This window comes from Leopardus geoffroyi, chromosome C1, assembly GCF_018350155.1.
Source record: "Leopardus geoffroyi isolate Oge1 chromosome C1, O.geoffroyi_Oge1_pat1.0, whole genome shotgun sequence".
Classification (NCBI taxonomy): Eukaryota; Metazoa; Chordata; class Mammalia; order Carnivora; family Felidae; genus Leopardus; species Leopardus geoffroyi.
The window spans coordinates 27,143,098-27,161,667 of record NC_059328.1 but is presented as its reverse complement, the minus strand read 5'-3'; the positions used below and the strand labels follow the sequence as shown (position 1 = coordinate 27,161,667).

The window sequence follows — 18,570 nt, the reverse complement described above, 5'->3', positions numbered from 1 at the left end:
AAGTAGATACACTCAAAAGATGAAGTAATTTCTTCACCAGCCTCACAAAACTGGCTTCATATTCTTGGTAAACACTTTAAAGCATTATTTTAATTAATCCTTAAAACCAGTATCTGAGTTACCTTTTATTATTCTCATTACACATTAGCATACCATCATAGACATCTGATGCCCCTTATGAATAGCTAAAAATACAAATATTAAATCCAAGAATACTAATACTTTATGGTTTCTATGACTGAGAATAATATTTCTAAGATTTGAAATATATGTAGAATTACAAACCTTTTTCAAAAATCTTGGTATCTAAAAAGAGCTCCTGTTCAGAAGTTTGGGATCCTAAGGGAAAAAAAGCACATAATTAAAGAACTTACATGTATTCACAAAGCAAACTGCATCTCAAATGAAATGACTACATTATATAAATGAATCATACTAGGGAATGCTAAAAAAATAGCCTTCATATGCAGGGGCACCTGCGTGGCTCAGTCGGTTAAGCATCCAACTTTGGCTCAGGTCATGATTTCATGGTTCATGAGTTCAAGCCCCACATTGAGCTCACAGAGCCCACTTAGAATCCTCTGTTCCCCTCTCTCTCTGCCCCTCCCCTACTCATTCTCTCCCTCTCTGAAAATAAATAAACTTAAATAAAAATAGACTTCATATGCAGAAAGAATAATTCATTAATAAAAATAGGCATTAGTGATAAATGCAATTAAATTATGACCCCTAACAGTGTTTATATTTCTAAGGTAGCAGTAAAAGAGAAGTCATGTCAAGAGGGACCTTTATTTTAGATTTACACTCCTGTGCTTTCTTTTTTTTTTTTTTTTTAATGTTTATTTATTTCTGAGACAGAGACAGAGCATGAGTGGGGGAGGGGCAGAGAGAGAGGGAGGCACAGAATCTGAAGCAGGCTCCAGGCTCTGAGCTATCAGCACAGAGCCCAACACAGGGTTAAACTCACAAACCGTGGGATCATGACCTGAGCCGAAGTCGATCGCTCAACCAACTGAGCCACCCAGGCACCCCATACACTCCTGTGCTTTCTGAATTTATTTTTTACCACGAAACACACACACATACATAATTTATTTACAAACTGACAAATATGCATTGAATTGCTTTTTCCTCCCAAAATATACCTTAACACTACACTGAGAAGTCACTAGACTTAGAATATAAATACAAGTTACATGAACAATCAGCACATGAATGAAACCGAACACAGTTCTATCAATTAACTATTTTAAAACTAAAGTGCTTAAGGTTTTAGGGGTGCCTAGGTGGCTCAGTAGATTAAGCATCTGACTTTGGCTCAGGTCATGGTCTCGCGGCCCATGGGCTTGAGCCCTGCATTGGGCTCTGTGCTGTCAGCTCAGTCTGGAGCCAGCTTCAGACTCTGTCTCCCTCTCCCACTACCATTCTCCCATGCACGCACGCGCTCTCTCTCTCTCTCTCTCTCTCTCTCTCTCTCTCTCTCAAATGTAAATAAACATTAAATTTCTGTTTAATTTTAAAAAATAAAAGTAAAGAGCTTAAGGATTCAAAGTAAAAAACAAAACAAAATGCTTTTTAAAACCCAGGACTACAGCTTCTTTTCTCTGAAATCAAACATAAATTAGCCAGTTCTCTTCAGTAGGAATAAATTTCTCCCTCCTTTATGTTTCTAAATCATTACATTTTACTTACACTCTAGTGATTACAACTATCTGTCTTAAGGCTTAGTTTTAAAAAGTTTTTCAGTCTGACTCAATTTTTAGGTTAAGAGAAAGTCACAATATTTGTTCAGAGGAAGCACCTAAAAAATGTTAACTATTTTTTTTTAATGTTTATTATTTTTGAGAGAGACAGAGAGCAAGCAGTGGAGGGGCACAGAGAGAGGGAGACACAGAATCTCCTTCATGATTGTGAGATCATGACCTGAGCCAAAGTTGGATGCTCAATCAACTGAGCCACCCAGGCACCCCAAAATGTAAACTGTTAATGTGAGTGGAAAGCCAACTTAAAATGAGGTTTATTTTCATGAATTGCTAAACTTCCAAACTAAATATCAGAAATTATAAGATCAAGCATAAGGGGCAACATTCTAAGACATTAAAATCTACATATAAATGGGTCAGAATTATGAGATTATACACTAGAGACCAAAATGAGACCAGAAACAGTAGAATAGTAACAAATAACCTTTTTATGCAACTCTGACAATATTATGATTTTAAAACTTAATGGCATCACTAGAGGAATGTTGATACTTTTTTTAAAAAAGCGCTACAGTGTTTGGGGTGCCTGGGTGGCTCAGCTGGCTAAGCAGTTGACTTTGGCTCAGGTCATGATCTCACAGTTCTTGGACTCAAGCCCCCATATTGGGCTCTGTGCTGACACTCAGAGCCTGGAGCCTGCTTCGGATTCTGTGTCTCCTTGTCTCTCTGCCCCTCCCCCACTTGTGTACTGTCTGTCTCTCTCTCTCTCTCTCTCTCTCTCTCTCTCTCTCCCCCTTTCTCTCTCTCAAAAATAAATTGTAAAAAAAAAAAGTTACGGGGCGCCTGGGTAGCGCAGTCGGTTCAGCGTCCGACTTCAGCCAGGTCACCATCTCGCGGTCCGTGAGTTCGAGCCCCGCGTCAGGCTCTGGGCTGATGGCTCAGAGCCTGGAGCCTGTTTCTGATTCTGTGTCTCCCTCTCTCTCTGCCCCTCCCCCATTCACGCTCTGTCTCTCTCTGTCCCAAAAATAAACATTGAAAAAAAAAATTGAAAAAAAAAAAAAAAAAGTTACAGTGCTCAGAAAATCACCCAGCATTTATTATGCAAAAATCTAAACCTTAGCTTTGTAAAAACCATCAATAAAAAAAGAAAAAAATTGTCAAGAAAAAATAATTTCTTGACTCATCAGTGGTACAGGAAAAGGCCTTTGTATATTTTGACTATCCAAACACAATTTTCTCTATGTCTTCTTATATCCCAAAATCAAGAAAGTGCTAAAGCCAGAAACCTTTCTGGATATGTCCTGCTAGTATTGGTTACTATCATCAACTTTGGAGGAAGACAGACCTGAATTCAACCTCTAGTTCCGTCACTTCCTGATTGCACAACCAGGGCAAGTAGGATATCCTATTTTTCCAAATGAGGAATCTAAAGTAAACAGTACCTTCCTCATAGGGCTCTTGTAAAGGTTAAATGAGGCAATGCACACAGTGCATTTAGGACATGCCTACGGTATGTAAGCACATAACTACTGTTCTTATTGTTATTCCACCCCACAGAGGGGGATTTATCTATAGGTTATTTTGAGCCGAATGGTTTTCCATCATAATATTCTATTTACCTTCTATGAACATGCTGATTATTATATACTAAGAATTCTTACATGGGGATCATGGCTTTGAATACAGGAATGAAGTCAGAAAATAATCATGAAAATGGATTTACAGGCAATTTTTCTGGAATCATTAAGAACTAAAAACTGTATTGACTATAGATATGTAGTTTCATGAAAAGGAAAAAAGTTTCAGAGGTATCAACAAGTTTAACAAATTTGGTATTTAAACACAAATAAAGCTTTTAGAAATATCTTGACTACCCAATACTTAAAATTACTTGAGCTACCTGAAAATTTGTGTGTTTTCTTTCTTTCTTTACTTTACAATTATACCAACCTCCCTGGGATAGAGTCTTCTCCTTCTCTTCATCTTCTGCAATCATTTCTGCCATCTCAAGGAGATCAGCTTCAAACGGATGTGAAGGAAGCTTCTCCTTAATGTCTTCAATACTTTCGGTGACTTTATCTTCATTATCCATTGAGGATGGAATAAGCATAGGGACAGGCATCTAAAAGACCGAGGACAGTTTCTTGGGAACAGGTTTGTCATCAAAACTATTATTTGTGAGATGACTTAAGCACTAAAATAATGAACAAATTCAGATATTTCTATTGCTAATGATTAAAATAGTCTTGCTAGGGACGCCTGGGTGGCGCAGTCGGTTAAGCGTCCGGCTTCAGCCAGGTCACGATCTCGCGGTCCGTGAGTTCGAGCCCCGCGTCGGGCTCTGGGCTGATGGCTCAGAGCCTGGAGCCTGTTTCCGATTCTGTGTCTCCCTCTCTCTCTGCCCCTCCCCCGTTCATGCTCTGTCTCTCTCTGTCTCAAAAATAAATAAACGTTGAAAAAAAAAAATTAAAAAAAAAATAAAATAAAATAGTCTTGCTAGTTTGTTTTTATAAGACAACAGCCATTTAAATCAAAATTCAATTAAGTGCTTTTCTGGATAGTCAACAAAATGTGTTTCTAACTCATCTAAAATAAGTTATCTAATACACACTAGTTTCTGATTATATTTCTTGCTTAACATTTTCAGTTTCACACAACTATTTTCCTTAAGAATTCACCAAGGAAAGGGGCGCCTGGGTGGCTCAGTCGGTTAAGTGTCCGACTTCGGCTCAGGTCATAATCTCATGGTCCGTGAGTTCGAGCCCCGCGTCGGGCTCAGTGCTGACCGCTCAGAGCCTGGAGCCTGCTTCGGATTCTGTGTCTCCCTCTCTCTCTGACCCTCCCCCGTTCATGCTCTGTCTCTCTCTCTGCCTCAAAAATAAATAAACATTAAAAAGAATTCACCAAGGAAAAATATATTTCCAATACAAAATGAACACATTTTTTAAAACAGTGAGAATAATATAAATCACAGTATTTATGTTTTCACCCTTGTTAAACTCTAGAATTTTAACACACATACACGTGTCTGACCTTTTTCTATTTAAGTGGTCTTATTGTGTATGGAACATTATAAAAAGGCTGTATCATAGCATTCTCTGAGAAGGCAGGGTATAAATACAAGCAGCCCTTAATATACTCCATATTAAATAATACAGTAATATGATAAGAGCCAAACACTTTTTTACCAAAAAGTGAAAAGTTTTTAAATTGAGCTGTAACATTTTAATTGAGGAAAATGTGCACTAAATCAGCCTTCATCTCTACATGATTACTCACGGGAACTGGAATTCCAAATGGGACTGGTGCATACTGAGTATAAAGATGAAGAGGTATGGGCACAAACACTGGTACGGGAACTGGCACCACAATGATCTGGGGCTGACTTGGAGTGTCTTCTAATGAAAAATAAATAAATTAAAAAAAACAAAACAAAGAGGGTTAGAAACATCTTAATATAAATTTTTTAAAAAGCAATAGGGATTTACAGTTCCAAAGAATTATAATTAAAAAAAAACTTTTTAAAGCACACAGACCTATAGTTCAAAAGTGTAATCTATGACACTGGCAGTCAAAAGAAGAAATAACTAAACTAGCAAAGAAAGGTTTGAGTATAGCAAAGATAAAAAGCAGGCAACAAATGATATGAGGATACAATGAATGAAGGATATAATGTGGATTAATGCATGTAAAGAACTGGAACAATTATCTTAGAAGAAGGTTACAGAAAACTGCTAACATGAATAAGAAAGGTATGTTAAAGATGAGATTAAATAGGGCCATTTTTGTGAAGCTATAATGAACTTTAAAATAAATGTTTATGTATTCTGGGGGGAGGGGGCAGAGAGAGAGGCAGACAGAGGATCTAAAGTGGGTTCCACGCTGATAGCAGAGAGCTTGATGTGAGGCTCAAACTCATGAACTGCAAGACTAGGACCTGAGCTAAAGTCGGATGCTTAACCGACTGAGTCACCCCGGCACCCCTATAATGAACTTTTAAAATCATTTCTAGTAGATAGTGTGGAGTTACTGCAGATCTGTTAGCACAGAGTAATATGATGAAAAGGTCACTAAAAAAGATTAATTTGGAGGCCATCTTAGTATGGAATAAAAAGTATATGAAGTGTAAAAGGAGCAGGCAATTGAAGTATGTACATACAATGAAGATGATGAGGACCTGGACTAGGGTGGTTATGATACCTACAAAAATGAATAAATACATACAAGCAGATTTTCTTTTTTTTTTAAACCTTTTTTTTTTTGTTTGTTTATTTTTGAGAGAAAGAGAGGGAGACAGAGCATGAGCAGGGGAGGGGCAGAGAGGAAGGGAGAGAGAATCTGAAGCAGTCTCCAAGCTCTGAGCTATCAGCAGAGAGCCTGATGCGAGGCTTGAACTGTGAGATCATGAGCTGAGCCTAAGTTGGATGCTTAACTAACTGAGCCACCCAGGCAAGTGAACCACATACACATATTCTAAGGTATTAAAAAGATGAAACAGAATTTAGAAACCTAAATGAGAATAGGGAAACTAAGTGAGAAGGATGGAGAATTTATCCAATGTTTAACAGGTATCCTACAGGGTCCTTTCTATGTACCAGAAAAATACCCTAGGTGATTATAAAACCATTAATGTAAGAGAAAGGTAATGCTAGTGAGAAGAAGTGAAAAGCTGACAAGTTGAGTAGGGTTAGAGGTAGGAAATAATATCGGATCAATTTTACCATGGTCTAGTGGACATTAAAAATTACCTGTCAATGGGAATGCAAACTGGTGCAGCCACTCTGGAAAACAGTATGGAGGTTTCTCAAAAAACTAAAAATAGAACTACCCTATGACCCAGCAATTGCACTACTAAGGTATTTATCCAAGGGATACAGATGTGCTGTTTTGAAGGGGCACATGCACCCCCATGTTTATAGCAGCACTATCAACAATAGCCAAAGTATGGAAAGAGCCCAAATGTCCATCGATGGATGAATGTATAAAGAAGATGTGGTATATATAGACAATGGAATATTACTTGGCAATCAAAAAGAACGAATTCTTGCCATTTGCAACTACATGCATGGAACTGAAGGGTATTATGCTAAGTGAAATTAGTCAGAGAAAGACAAATATCATATGACTTCACTCATATGAGAACTTTAAGAGACAAAAACAGATGAACATAAGGGAAGGGAAACAAAAATAATATGAAAACAGGGAGGGGGACAAAACATAAGAGACTCATAAGTATGGAGAACAAATAGAAGGTTACTGGAGGGGGTGTGGGAGGGGGGACAGGCTAAATGGGTAAGGAGCACTAAGGACTCTACTCCTGAAATCATTGTTGCACTATATGCTAACTAATTTGGATGTAAATTAAAAAAAAAAAAAAAAAAAAATTTCTTAAACTACCTGTCGATAGGAGTCTGGGCAAAATGGGTGAGGGGGAGAGGGAGATAGAGGTCTCCAAATTATGGAATGAGTAAGTCACAGGAATAAAAAGCAGAGCATAAGTAATACAGTCAATGATACTGTAATAGCAATATGATAGGGACAGATGGTAGCTATACTTGTAGTGAGCACAGCACAATGTATAAACTTGCCAAATCTCTAAGCTGTACACACCAGAAACTAATGTAACTGTGTGTTTCAACTATACACAAAAAATAAAAATAAAAATAAAATCACCGGGATTAGAGATGTCTGATAACCAAGCTACATAATACTAAGTAAGTCACTATTAACTACAATACAAATATAGGCTGAAGTCATCTATAGCATTACTATTCAATGTGGTCCATGGGGGCTTTAAGAAATGCAAAACCTCAGGGGCGCCTGGATGGCTCAATCAGTTAAGCATTTGACTTCAGCTCAGGTCATGATCCCACAGTTCTTGAGTTTGAGCCCTGTAGTGGGCTCTGTGCTGACAGAGTGGAGCCTGGAGCCTGCTTCAGATTCTGTGTCTCCCTCTCTCTCTGCCCCTCCCCTGCTTGTGCTCTGTCTCTCAAAAAACATTTAAAAAAACAAACAAAAACAAAAACAAAAAAAACCCCAACCACTTAAATTCTTTACAAATTGTCCTAAGGGAATACAGCAAATAGACATTTATTTGAGAAAATCTACCTAAATACAGTAAGAATAGTGGGAATCTATGACATGTGCTCCACTACTTACTCCATACCCCAGCTCAGCCAGCTCAACTTGACAGAAGCTCTGCTCTGGGTAGGTGTGGCCAGGAGGAATGGGATCCTATTTCTTCAGCTCCCAAACAAGGGTTACCATATCTCACCAAGGGGCTGGCCACCATCATTTCTCATTCCCTCCAATTCCATATTGAAAAGTTTAATTTCCTGGTGAGTACAGCTGACAGGCTGGAGTCTCCCTTTCTCCACCCAGCTGCCACACATAGGGTAGAAGTCCCAAGAATATGGGGTCCCAATCATCCTCAGCCCAGATCATTTGCAGGGCAGAGATTCCAGGCCAGGAAAGGCGAGCTGAGAAGATCAGAGGACTGCACCACACCAGCATCCAGAAAAGTAGATTAGAGGATTTTGCTTAGGGATGGCAATTCAAAAGAAAAGAAAGCCCCCCGCCCCCACAAAAACCAGACTTTATTTGATACAGAGGGTAGAAAAGTTCAAACATAAGGATCCTCTATGAAACTACAACTCCTATTAAGAGCATGTCTATATAATTCCAAAGTCTACCCTTATTCCATAAAATTATACTGTCATTAACAAAAGAAAATGAAGTGTTCACAGTATGGTACTATCAATTAACTACCTTCTCTTTGGCATAACTTAATTTTTAGAGGGTGAAAATACCTAACTGACAGGAAAAGTCATGAGGATGCAACTGGGTGATGTACATAAGCAATCAAACACATCACCCAGGGAATAGGCACTCAATTAATGTAAGCAAATCTAGCATTCCTTCCCCACTAAAAAAAAATATATATAAATGTATATATAAAAATATATATATATTAATATATAAATATATAAATTTATATATATAAATAAATTTACATATAAATTTATTTATATTTATAAATACATATACTAAAAATATATAAATATATATATAAATATATATATAAATATATATATAAATATATATATAAATATAATATATATATAAATATATATATATATTTAGAGAGAGAGAGAGAGTATATATATATATATATATAGAGAGAGAGAGAGAGAGAGAGTATATATATATATATATATATATATATATAGAGAGAGAGAGAGAGAGAGAGAGAGAGAGAGAGAGAGGAAGTGCAAGGAACATACCTGTCTGGCATTCTTTGTTTTGGGTATGTGGTTTGCAAGAAGTGGCTTTAGTCTGTGTGATAGGTTTACATAATAAAGCTTTATTCTTCAAAAGTCTTGGGGGCTGGGAAGGTGGCAGTTTCAGAGCATCTGTTTGTGTACTTGCCTAGAAAAAAAATCAGAAACCAAAGAGGTTTCAAAAGCTTATCATTAATTAGAAGAAATACTATAATTTCAAAAGAAACACTATATTGGAATTACATGGAAGACAAAGAACATAAATATTCAACTAAATATGTAAGAAATACAATATTCCTGAAATATCAATAGCTATATAAGAATATTTTGATAACTATATACTGACTCTGAATGTATCTAATTACCAATTCTATTTACCAAGAAAAATGCTATTTCTATTATAAGACATTGCTGGTCAATCTGGCTATGTTTAAAATGAGAACTGTTATTTCCTGACTGAGATGAGTCTTAAAAGACTTAGGTTCAAGATAACTAGAAATAACATAAACACTTATGATCATTTAAGTAACCTAAAAAAAGATGATGTGAAAGTTATCTAACAGACCAGGAAACACTTCAGAACTGCTACTGTTCTAGTTGTAAATTTTTCTCCTATTAATTTTCTTCTAAGAAACAAAGCAAAAATTATTGAGGAAAAAAAAAAGTGCTTACTTAAGGATAATCTGCTCTGGGTGGAAACAAACTGTATTTTATAAATACTTTATTTACAATCTGACTACATTACAAAATGTCCCAAATACCTTTATGCCTGAATTCTGTAAAATTTTATTATCTACTATTAAAAACAACAAAAACAAACCAACAAAAATAGCCTTCAGTAACTATGCAGAGATAGCAAGTATTCAAAGAAATCAAAGTACATTAAAGACCTAATTAAATAACCACAATATGAATCAATCAATAAATAACCAGAATATCTTATTCCTAAACAAAGGTTATGAGCTTATGAAAATTATTTTACATAATAAAGAATAAAGCATGGAAAATTAGCATAGACATATTCATACTGTACAAAACTGGAAAATAAACACAGTAGCAAGCAATACCAGTTAAAAGAATAAAACTTACGTCCCCAATGATTTTCGCTGTTACTGTTGGAACTGCACCTGATATAAATTAAAATAAATATTTAGGATCTTACACAATTATTTAAACATAAACAGCAGCATTTAAAGCTGATGGTGGGATAACAGACACAAAATCTCCAAATAAAAACAGGTATTATCTTAATTCATGGGAAAGACTAGCATCTAAAGTTATCACGTGAGAAAAAGGGACAAAAACATTGTTTAGTGCCTAACAGCCCACAGAGAGCCACCACTCATAATATAAATGTGTCAAATATTTGAAAATGACCAGTGACGGAATAAAGACAGAACCCCTGTACTCAACCTCAAAAGGCTAGATAAATGCTTTCAAATCAGACATACCTTGTAAGACACTGTTAGAATTCACTGTGGGCTGAGCAGCAGGAGCACTGGCTAATGATACCACATTGGCTATAACTGGAGTTGAATCTTTTCTTAGAGATGGGGGCCCTGCTGAAGCAGCTGGCACCATGGAAATACTTGCTGATTAAATAAACAAAAATAAAAAGACCTCATTTAATTTATATGCACATACATAGAAACCAACATCTCAAGGAGGTTAAACAATGCTTTCAGTAAAGTTAAATTCTGTCAGAGCAAAGAATCACGTTAGGATTAACTCGGTTTTTTTTTTCCTATTTTTTAATTAGTGAAACTTAGAAGTATTCCATGTATTTTCTCTTGTAAAACTACACATGTGGTGTATTTAAAAGGCCATGTGGGGGCGCCTGGGTGGCTCAGTCGGTTAAGCGTCGGACTTCAGCCCAGGTCGCGATCTCGCGGTCCGTGAGTTCGAGCCCCGTGTCGGGCTCTGCGCTGATGGCTCAGAGCCTGGAGCCTGCTTCCGATTCTGTCTCCCTCTCTCTCTGCCCCTCCCCCGTTCATGCTCTGTCTCTCTCTGTCTCAAAAATAAATAAACGTGAAAAAAAAATTAAATTAAAAAAAAAAAAAGGCCATGTGATTTATATTCTATGTCCTTTGTTACACTCTCAAATCCTTGTTTAAGGAAGTCAAGGTGTATATACCCATTACAAAATATTAACTGCCATTCTGTCCCAGTTCTTACAGAGTATATTTAATTCAAAATGTTCAGAGAAAACTAAATGAACTCCTTTCTACAAAGCTTTAAGATTTAGTTAAACAAAAAGGGATTCAAACGTTAATGTCATTTGAACAGAGTGAAATTTGCATTTCATGAAATTATTAACAACTGTTTAAAGTTCCCAATCTGTAGAACAGTAGTTGGTCCCTGGCACTGATCAAAGACTATAAAGTTTAATTTTACCTGCATTGTTTTGTGAAGGTGGGTCACACATACTTTGCTGATTACAGAACATCAAGATACAAAGCAGGTTACAGAAATGTTTCATTTCTCCTCGCCATTTCAAGGACTCACTGAGTTTACCCTGTCGCTTACAACCATCACATTTGGCCATCTAAAAATGAAATAAGATAGTAAAAGAGTAAAATACAAATTATCTCTGGTCTGACAGAATAAAAGGAGTTCACACATAACAAGTGAGGAAATTAACTTAGAATTTAGAACATAAAAATGAAAACCATCCTAAAATGGTAAACATTTATCATTTTTCAAATCATTTACACTACATATTAAAAGTCACATTATAGGGGCGCTTGGGTGGCTCAGTCGGTTAAGCGTCTGACTTCGGCTCAGGTCATGATCTTGCGGTCCGTGAGTTCGAGCCCCGTGTCAGGCTCTGTGCTGACAGCTCAGAGCCTGGAGCCTGTTTCAGATTCTGTGTCTCCCTCTCTCTGACCCTCCCCCGTTCATGCTCTGTCTCTGTCTCAAAAATAAACGTTAAAAAAAAAAAAAAAATTAAAAAAAAAAGTCACATTATAAAGATGCCAATAAAGAGTAATTAAAAAACATAGTGAAATGAAAATAAAACCTATCTTCTTCAAAAACTTCAGAAGACAAATTCATTTTAGTTAAATAATAAATAGATAAAATGCTAATTTTAAACTCTTTAATGTCTTAAGACTGATACATCTTCTACAAGGAAATTAAAAACAAAAAGAACATAACTTCAGTGACATTAAAGTCATCTTAAATCTTACATTAATACCGCAGGACAACATAATACATTTAATACTTAAAAGTTTTAAAATCATTACATTGCCCTTCATGCTACTTTAAAGAATAAAAGAAGGGAATAATGTATGCCTTAATTTGAAAAACCCCAAGGATATTAATTTTAATTACCTGATAGAATAGAACTGTATATTTGGACATGCATTCTTCACAACAGAACTCTTCTACTTTCCCCCCCAAATTATTCTGTACCAATTTGGGAGATGTCTGTAAACAATAACTGCACATTTTACAGTGATTTCCCCAGCGTTTCGCCAAGTCATGTTTATAAAGCAATTTGCAACCTAAAAACAGGAAAAATAAAATTAACATTAGAATAAAATTAATTAAGTACCTACATCTTTAAACTTAAATGCTCTAAGACAATGTTTTTACAGTTGGATCCTTACCAGTTAGTAGACCAAGAGATCAATTTATAGAATCTATACTATCATTTTCTTTTTCAAACAAAATAGGACAGGATAGTAAATATTACAGAGCATCACATATAATAAAACTCAGTTTTGTTTCCTAAAACTTTGTTTTACTTGGGTAGGTGATAACATACTGGGTCACAATGTAAAATGTACTTCTTCTTTTGTGTTGTGGTCAAAAGATTTGAAAGCCAATAGTCTAGGAGGTTAATCATGTACAGTTTTAGAATAAAACATTTTAAACATACAAAAAAGTCATCGAAATAGAAAATCTACCTCATACTGATTTGTCTATTATATTCAGAAATATAATGACTATTTAAAACAATAAAAATATAATTTAGGATGCTACTAAAATGTAAGAAGTTCTATTTATTTATTTATGTTTAAATGTTTGCTTTTATTGGGGCGCCTGGGTGGCGCAGTCGGTTAGGCGTCCGATTTCAGCCAGGTCACGATCTCGCGGTCCGTGAGTTCGAGCCCCGCGTCGGGCTCTGGGCTGATGGCTCAAAGCCTGGAGCCTGTTTCCGATTCTGTGTCTCCCTCTCTCTCTGCCCTTCCCCCGTTCATGCTCTGTCTCTCTCTGTCCCAAAAATAAATGTTTGCTTTTATTTATTTATTTACTTACTTACTTACTTATTTATTTAGAGGGTGAGCACAAGCAAGGGGAGGGGCAGACAGAGGGAGACACAGAATCCGAAGCAGGCTCCGGGCTCCACACTGACAGCCAAGAGCCTGATGCAGGGGCTCAAACTCACAAACTGTGAGATCATGACCTGAGTCAAAGTCAGACACTTAACCGACTGAGTCACTCAGGTGCCCCTAAGAAGTTTCTCTTTAGAAATAAGCGCCAATAGGGGCGCCTGGGTGGCGCAGTCGGTTAAGCGCCCGACTTCAGCCAGGTCACGATCTCGCGGTCCGTGAGTTCGAGCCCCGCATCGGGCTCTGGGCTGATGGCTCAGAGCCTGGAGCCTGTTTCCGATTCTGTGTCTCCCTCTCTCTCTGCCCCTCCCCCGTTCATGCTCTGTCTCTCTCTGTCCCAAAAATAAATAAACGTTGAAAAAAAAAAAAAAAAAAAGAAATAAGCGCCAATAACTAAAAGAATCCCTATCAACCTAAAAACATGAAATGTTTTTCACATCACCACCATCTTCTGTAATACACTTCAACAATCTTTTCCTTCATTTTAACATCTATATGATATGAAGGACTAGCTCAGTAAAAAGCAAACCAAATGTAAACAAAACAAAAAGCTTTGTTACACAATGGATAAAACAGATAAACTTACAAAGTAACAGCTTAAATTATCAGTTACTTTTAAGAGGACCAACATGATCAGTAGGTAAGATGATCTTGTCTTTACCTTCACTACAGAATGACTTGTCAGCACCTGAGAATCGCACAGTCTCCTTTACAATTTTCTCAATTTTACAATATTCACACATTGCCATTACATTATTTATTTTCTTATATTCATCAGAACAATTCTTGCCACAGAACTGAAACATTTTACCCTGTAAAGAAATAATCATTAAGTACTAATGAAACATTTGGTTTATCTTTTGGAAATCTTTTATTCCCTCTTATTTTAAAACAAGTAGTGTAATTTTTAAAGATGAAAAGCTAGAAATGATTTTATAGATAGACCATTTTACACTCAAACCCTTTATCAGGATCCTATACTTTACCTTATAGTCAAGAAGTTCTGGCTTTGTGGCAAAAAGACGGTTACAGTGCTGACACTTGAGTTTTACAACACTTCGTGCAAACCCAACGTGCTGGGATTGGGCAGCAAGACGCTGGAGGCCAGCTGCAGCAGAGCTACTGATGGAGGTGGGGGAGACAGCAGAGGTATTACTCCCACCTGCTGACACTGTTGAACCTGTGGGAATGCTTACAATTACCTGGCCCTGAGACAAGGGCACTACTGAAGAATTCATTCCTGTTGGTTTGTTGAACAAATTCTGAAAAATGAAACAAACAAGATAATCAATGTAATCATTTGTTCAGTCAAATGAGCACCGAGTGCCTAAGTCTGACAAGCACAATTCTAGGTACATAAGATACACCTGTGAACAGGTGACACTCCGTGCCCTTGAACAGCTTAGAAGTGAATGGATAGAGTGTCATTTATATGCAGAAACTAAAATAACTAATGATCTTTAAATTTTTTAAACTTTTTTTTTTAAAGTAATCTCTACATGCAACATGGAGCTCGAACTCAGGACCTTGAGATCAAGAGTTGCATGTCTACTGACTGAGCCAGCCAGAAGCCCCAAACTAATAATCTCCTTTAAAAATAATATCCCCATGGGATGGCCTGGGTGGCTCAGTTAGTTAAGCGTCCGACTCTTGGTTTCAGCTCAGGGCATGACCTCATGGTTCATGGGATAGAGCCCTGCACTGGGCTCAGCAATAACAGTGCAGAGTCTGCATGGGATTCTCTCAGTCCCTCCCCTGCTCACACACTCGCTCTCTCCCAAAATAAATAAACATTTAAAAAAAAAAAGGTAAATTAAATAAAATAAAAATGATATCCTCCCGGGGCACCTGGATGACTCAGTTGGTTAAGCATCCGATTCTTGATTTTGGCTCAGGTCATGACCTCATGGTGGTGAGTTTGAGCCCCGTGCCGGGTTCTGTGCTGACAGCACAAAGCCTGCTTGGGATTTTCTCTCTTCCCGCTCTCTCTGCCCCTACCCTGCTCGTTCTCTCTCCTTCTCTCTCTCTCTCTCAAAATAAATAAATACACTTTTAAAAAGTTAACAAAAAATAAAAGTAAAATAAAATAATAACATCCTCCCAATAGATAATCTGGGTAGTAACAGTACCATTTAATTTTACAGGAGGCAGTTAAATGACATGCCTCCAAACACATCAAAAATCAAAGAATCCAAGTGTAATAGGACTGAGAGAAAAATTCAGGCAATCCAGGCATTAGCAAACACCTAACAAGTTTATATACGTTATGGTAGGCAACTCACTGACAGGAGAGGAAGATTTCTGAAGCCGTACCTGGAAAGCTACCACACAACTGTAGCTGCAGAAGTTGCGTATACTTCCATCTGACATGGCTAGGTGATACTGAGGGATTGCTGAGGTTTTACAACTGTTACATTGAACTTGTACACCTTAGCAAATCAAAATAAAAACTAATGAGTAATATATACAAACGTATACAAATGTATGAGAAAATAAATATTATCCAATATATGAAATTCAAGGGCCAGGTCAAGTTGCAGCAACTGAAACTAAATCATGTCACATACAGACAAAAACTAACTTAACATTAAAAATATTTCTTTTAATGTAAAGTTGGCACAGTAGATCTACCCTGAAACTACAAAATGAACCCTGAAATAAATCAGGTGTGGATAAAAAAAATACCTTAAAGAAGTCAAATGAAATTCTTTTGGTAAAGGGGAATGCACAAATAGGCAAGCAAATAAATAAACATAAGTTAAGCAATCAAGGCAATAGGTGATGTTTTACAACACAGATCTGAAATATTTTAAACTTGCCTTAAAAATCAATTAAATCTGGACAAAAATCTGTACTATACAAAAAGCAATAACCATAATTTTGTCAACTATTATATTTATATAGTTTATGAAATCAGTATTACCTGCAGAAGTAACCATTTTAACTCTGTAAGCAGATAAGCAATTAACAGAACAGAAAAGCTCTGTCTTTCCCAAGCTATTGGTATTTTCAATCATTTCTGCTGAGGATCTCAATGATTTGCAAAGCGCACATGGTGTAATTTTGGCTGATTTCTATTAAGAGAATAAAATAACATTCATTTTTACCAAATGATAAGTAAAAGCATAATTCTTTGAAATGTTTATACTTAACACTGTTGAAATATTTTAAATTAGTGGCTTTCAAACTTTTATGATTACAATCCTCAGTAAGAAATAAATTTTACAAAGTGACCCAGTACATACTTCTGAACTTTTGTGTTTGTGTAGTATACATGTATATAAAACTGAAAAAAGTTTCATAAAACAATATAAATTATGATAACATGTGATGCATTTTTATATTTTCCATTATATTCTATCTCATTAAAAAATAATGCTGAACGCAACCTAGCAATTAATTTGGGAATCTACTAATTGATTGTAACTATAGTTTTAAAAATAGTATTTTTAAAAAATTACAAACAGGGAATTCATGCTCTTACACTATGCTAAAAATTAGAAGAACCCCCCTACAAAAGGTGCTATATGTGGCAATAAAATGTGATTTCAATAAAATTAATAAACTTATTAGGAAAGTCACTGCCAACTATTCTATCACTAACAACAACAAAGCACACAAAGCAATAAAGCAAGTAAGCAATAAAGTGGCAGCAAACCTTGGATATCACAAATTTTCAAATATAAGCAATCGAACAGTCTATTATTATCTTAAGTTTGCGCTAAATTAGGGATTCAGCAGGGGTGCCTGGGTGGCTCAGTGAGTTGAGCGTCGTCCGACTTCAGCTCAGGTCATGATCTCACGGCTCGTGAGTTCGAGCCCCGTGTCGGGCACTGTGCTGACAGCTCAGAGCCTGGAGCCTGCTTCTGCTTCTGTGTCTCCCTCTCTCTCTGCCTTTCCCCCACTCAACACACTCTCTCTCTCTCTCTCTCAAAAATAAATAAACATTAAAAAAAAATTTTTTTAATTAGGGATTCAGCAGCCAGTAATACTAAATACTACTAGTATATCATACATTCAAGATAACTTGTAAGTATATCCAGCATCCATTATCTCTGTGAAGTTTTTGCTGATAGTCTCATCCTGTCCTACCAACTAGGACTGACCATGTTTCCTCTGTGCCCCACTGAACACCATAATACTTCCACCACAGCATCTCTACTCAGTTTTATGTCTATCTCCCTCAGGAGACATGGAGCCCTTCAAAGCAGGAATCGCATCTAATGTTTGTTGAATGAATTATATATAAGGAAAAAAACAAAACAACAGATACGACCATTTTCAACATGCCAGGTTCTATACTAGGTGCTTTCCCATTCTTCCTTCACATAATCCTAATAACATTCCAGTGACAGTAGTAGTATAATACCCATTCACAGATAAGAAAAGTTAAACCCAGAGAGTTTAACTGTTTATCCAAGGTAAAATTCTATTTGAATAGAGAATCAAGATATCAAACTGAGATATGCTTTACTTCTAAATCCAATTCTTTCTCTATACCACAGGACATATCAATATGTGAGAAATTTAATAAGTAATGGCTAAATTATAGTAAATAAATTAAAATTAAGATGATTCAACCTATTTCTCCTTCTCTTGTGGAATATAAACCATCTTTGAATGGACTGAATCCAAGTAACTTTTAGTACTTGAAACAGTTATCAGGAAAACAGTCTTTTGAACAAGGATAAACTCATGAAGATATTGGCTTTTTTTATCCCCTGTGAAAGCAAAAACAAGGAGTTTCTAAAGGAAGGAATAAATAGTAAAGCTAAGCCCCTTTAATGTACTTGAATAATAACAAGAAATAAAAGGAAACACCATATAATGTTTAAAATTCCAAAATCACTGCAAAGTATTAAGAATTTAAAAGGAATTTCTCAATTGACATTATTACATTCATGAATGTTGGTAGACTGTATAAAAAGTCACTATTTTAAGAAAAAGAATGATCAGCTATCATGCTACAAAAGAAAGGCATTGTAAAATAAACAAAAAAGATTATCATATCTTTGGATTTATGAATTCTAAAATCTAATTTTTGATCAAAATTTGCTAACAAATTACAAATATGGTAAAAACGAAGCTGTATTTGTTATACAGAATTCATTCAATTCATCTTCTATAAGCCTCATCTATTCACAAAATAATATATGACCTACATTTATTTTTTTCGTATTTCATGAAGAGGTAAGATTTTCAATTTCTGAATTGCAATTTCAACTATATAGATCTGATTCAAGAATATGT

The 18,570-nt window shown here is 36.1% G+C and overlaps 1 protein-coding gene across 8 annotated transcripts in view; it reads right to left on the bottom strand.

The window, feature by feature from the left end:
• ZMYM4 (zinc finger MYM-type containing 4) overlaps window positions 1-18,570 on the bottom strand; it is a 148,926-nt gene that overhangs the window by 28,078 nt on the left and 102,278 nt on the right. For all 8 annotated transcript variants that reach the window (XM_045476661.1, XM_045476662.1, XM_045476660.1 and 5 more), the window contains 12 exons: window positions 16,244-16,394; window positions 15,634-15,749; window positions 14,307-14,582; window positions 13,982-14,132; window positions 12,317-12,489; window positions 11,378-11,528; window positions 10,435-10,575; window positions 10,073-10,110; window positions 8,987-9,131; window positions 4,983-5,101; window positions 3,654-3,825; window positions 286-339 (listed from right to left, as the gene is read on the bottom strand). In XM_045476661.1, the coding sequence (XP_045332617.1) occupies window positions 286-339; window positions 3,654-3,825; window positions 4,983-5,101; window positions 8,987-9,131; window positions 10,073-10,110; window positions 10,435-10,575; window positions 11,378-11,528; window positions 12,317-12,489; window positions 13,982-14,132; window positions 14,307-14,582; window positions 15,634-15,749; window positions 16,244-16,394 (1,687 nt within the window). The remainder of the gene's footprint in view (window positions 1-285; window positions 340-3,653; window positions 3,826-4,982; window positions 5,102-8,986; window positions 9,132-10,072; window positions 10,111-10,434; window positions 10,576-11,377; window positions 11,529-12,316; window positions 12,490-13,981; window positions 14,133-14,306; window positions 14,583-15,633; window positions 15,750-16,243; window positions 16,395-18,570) is intronic.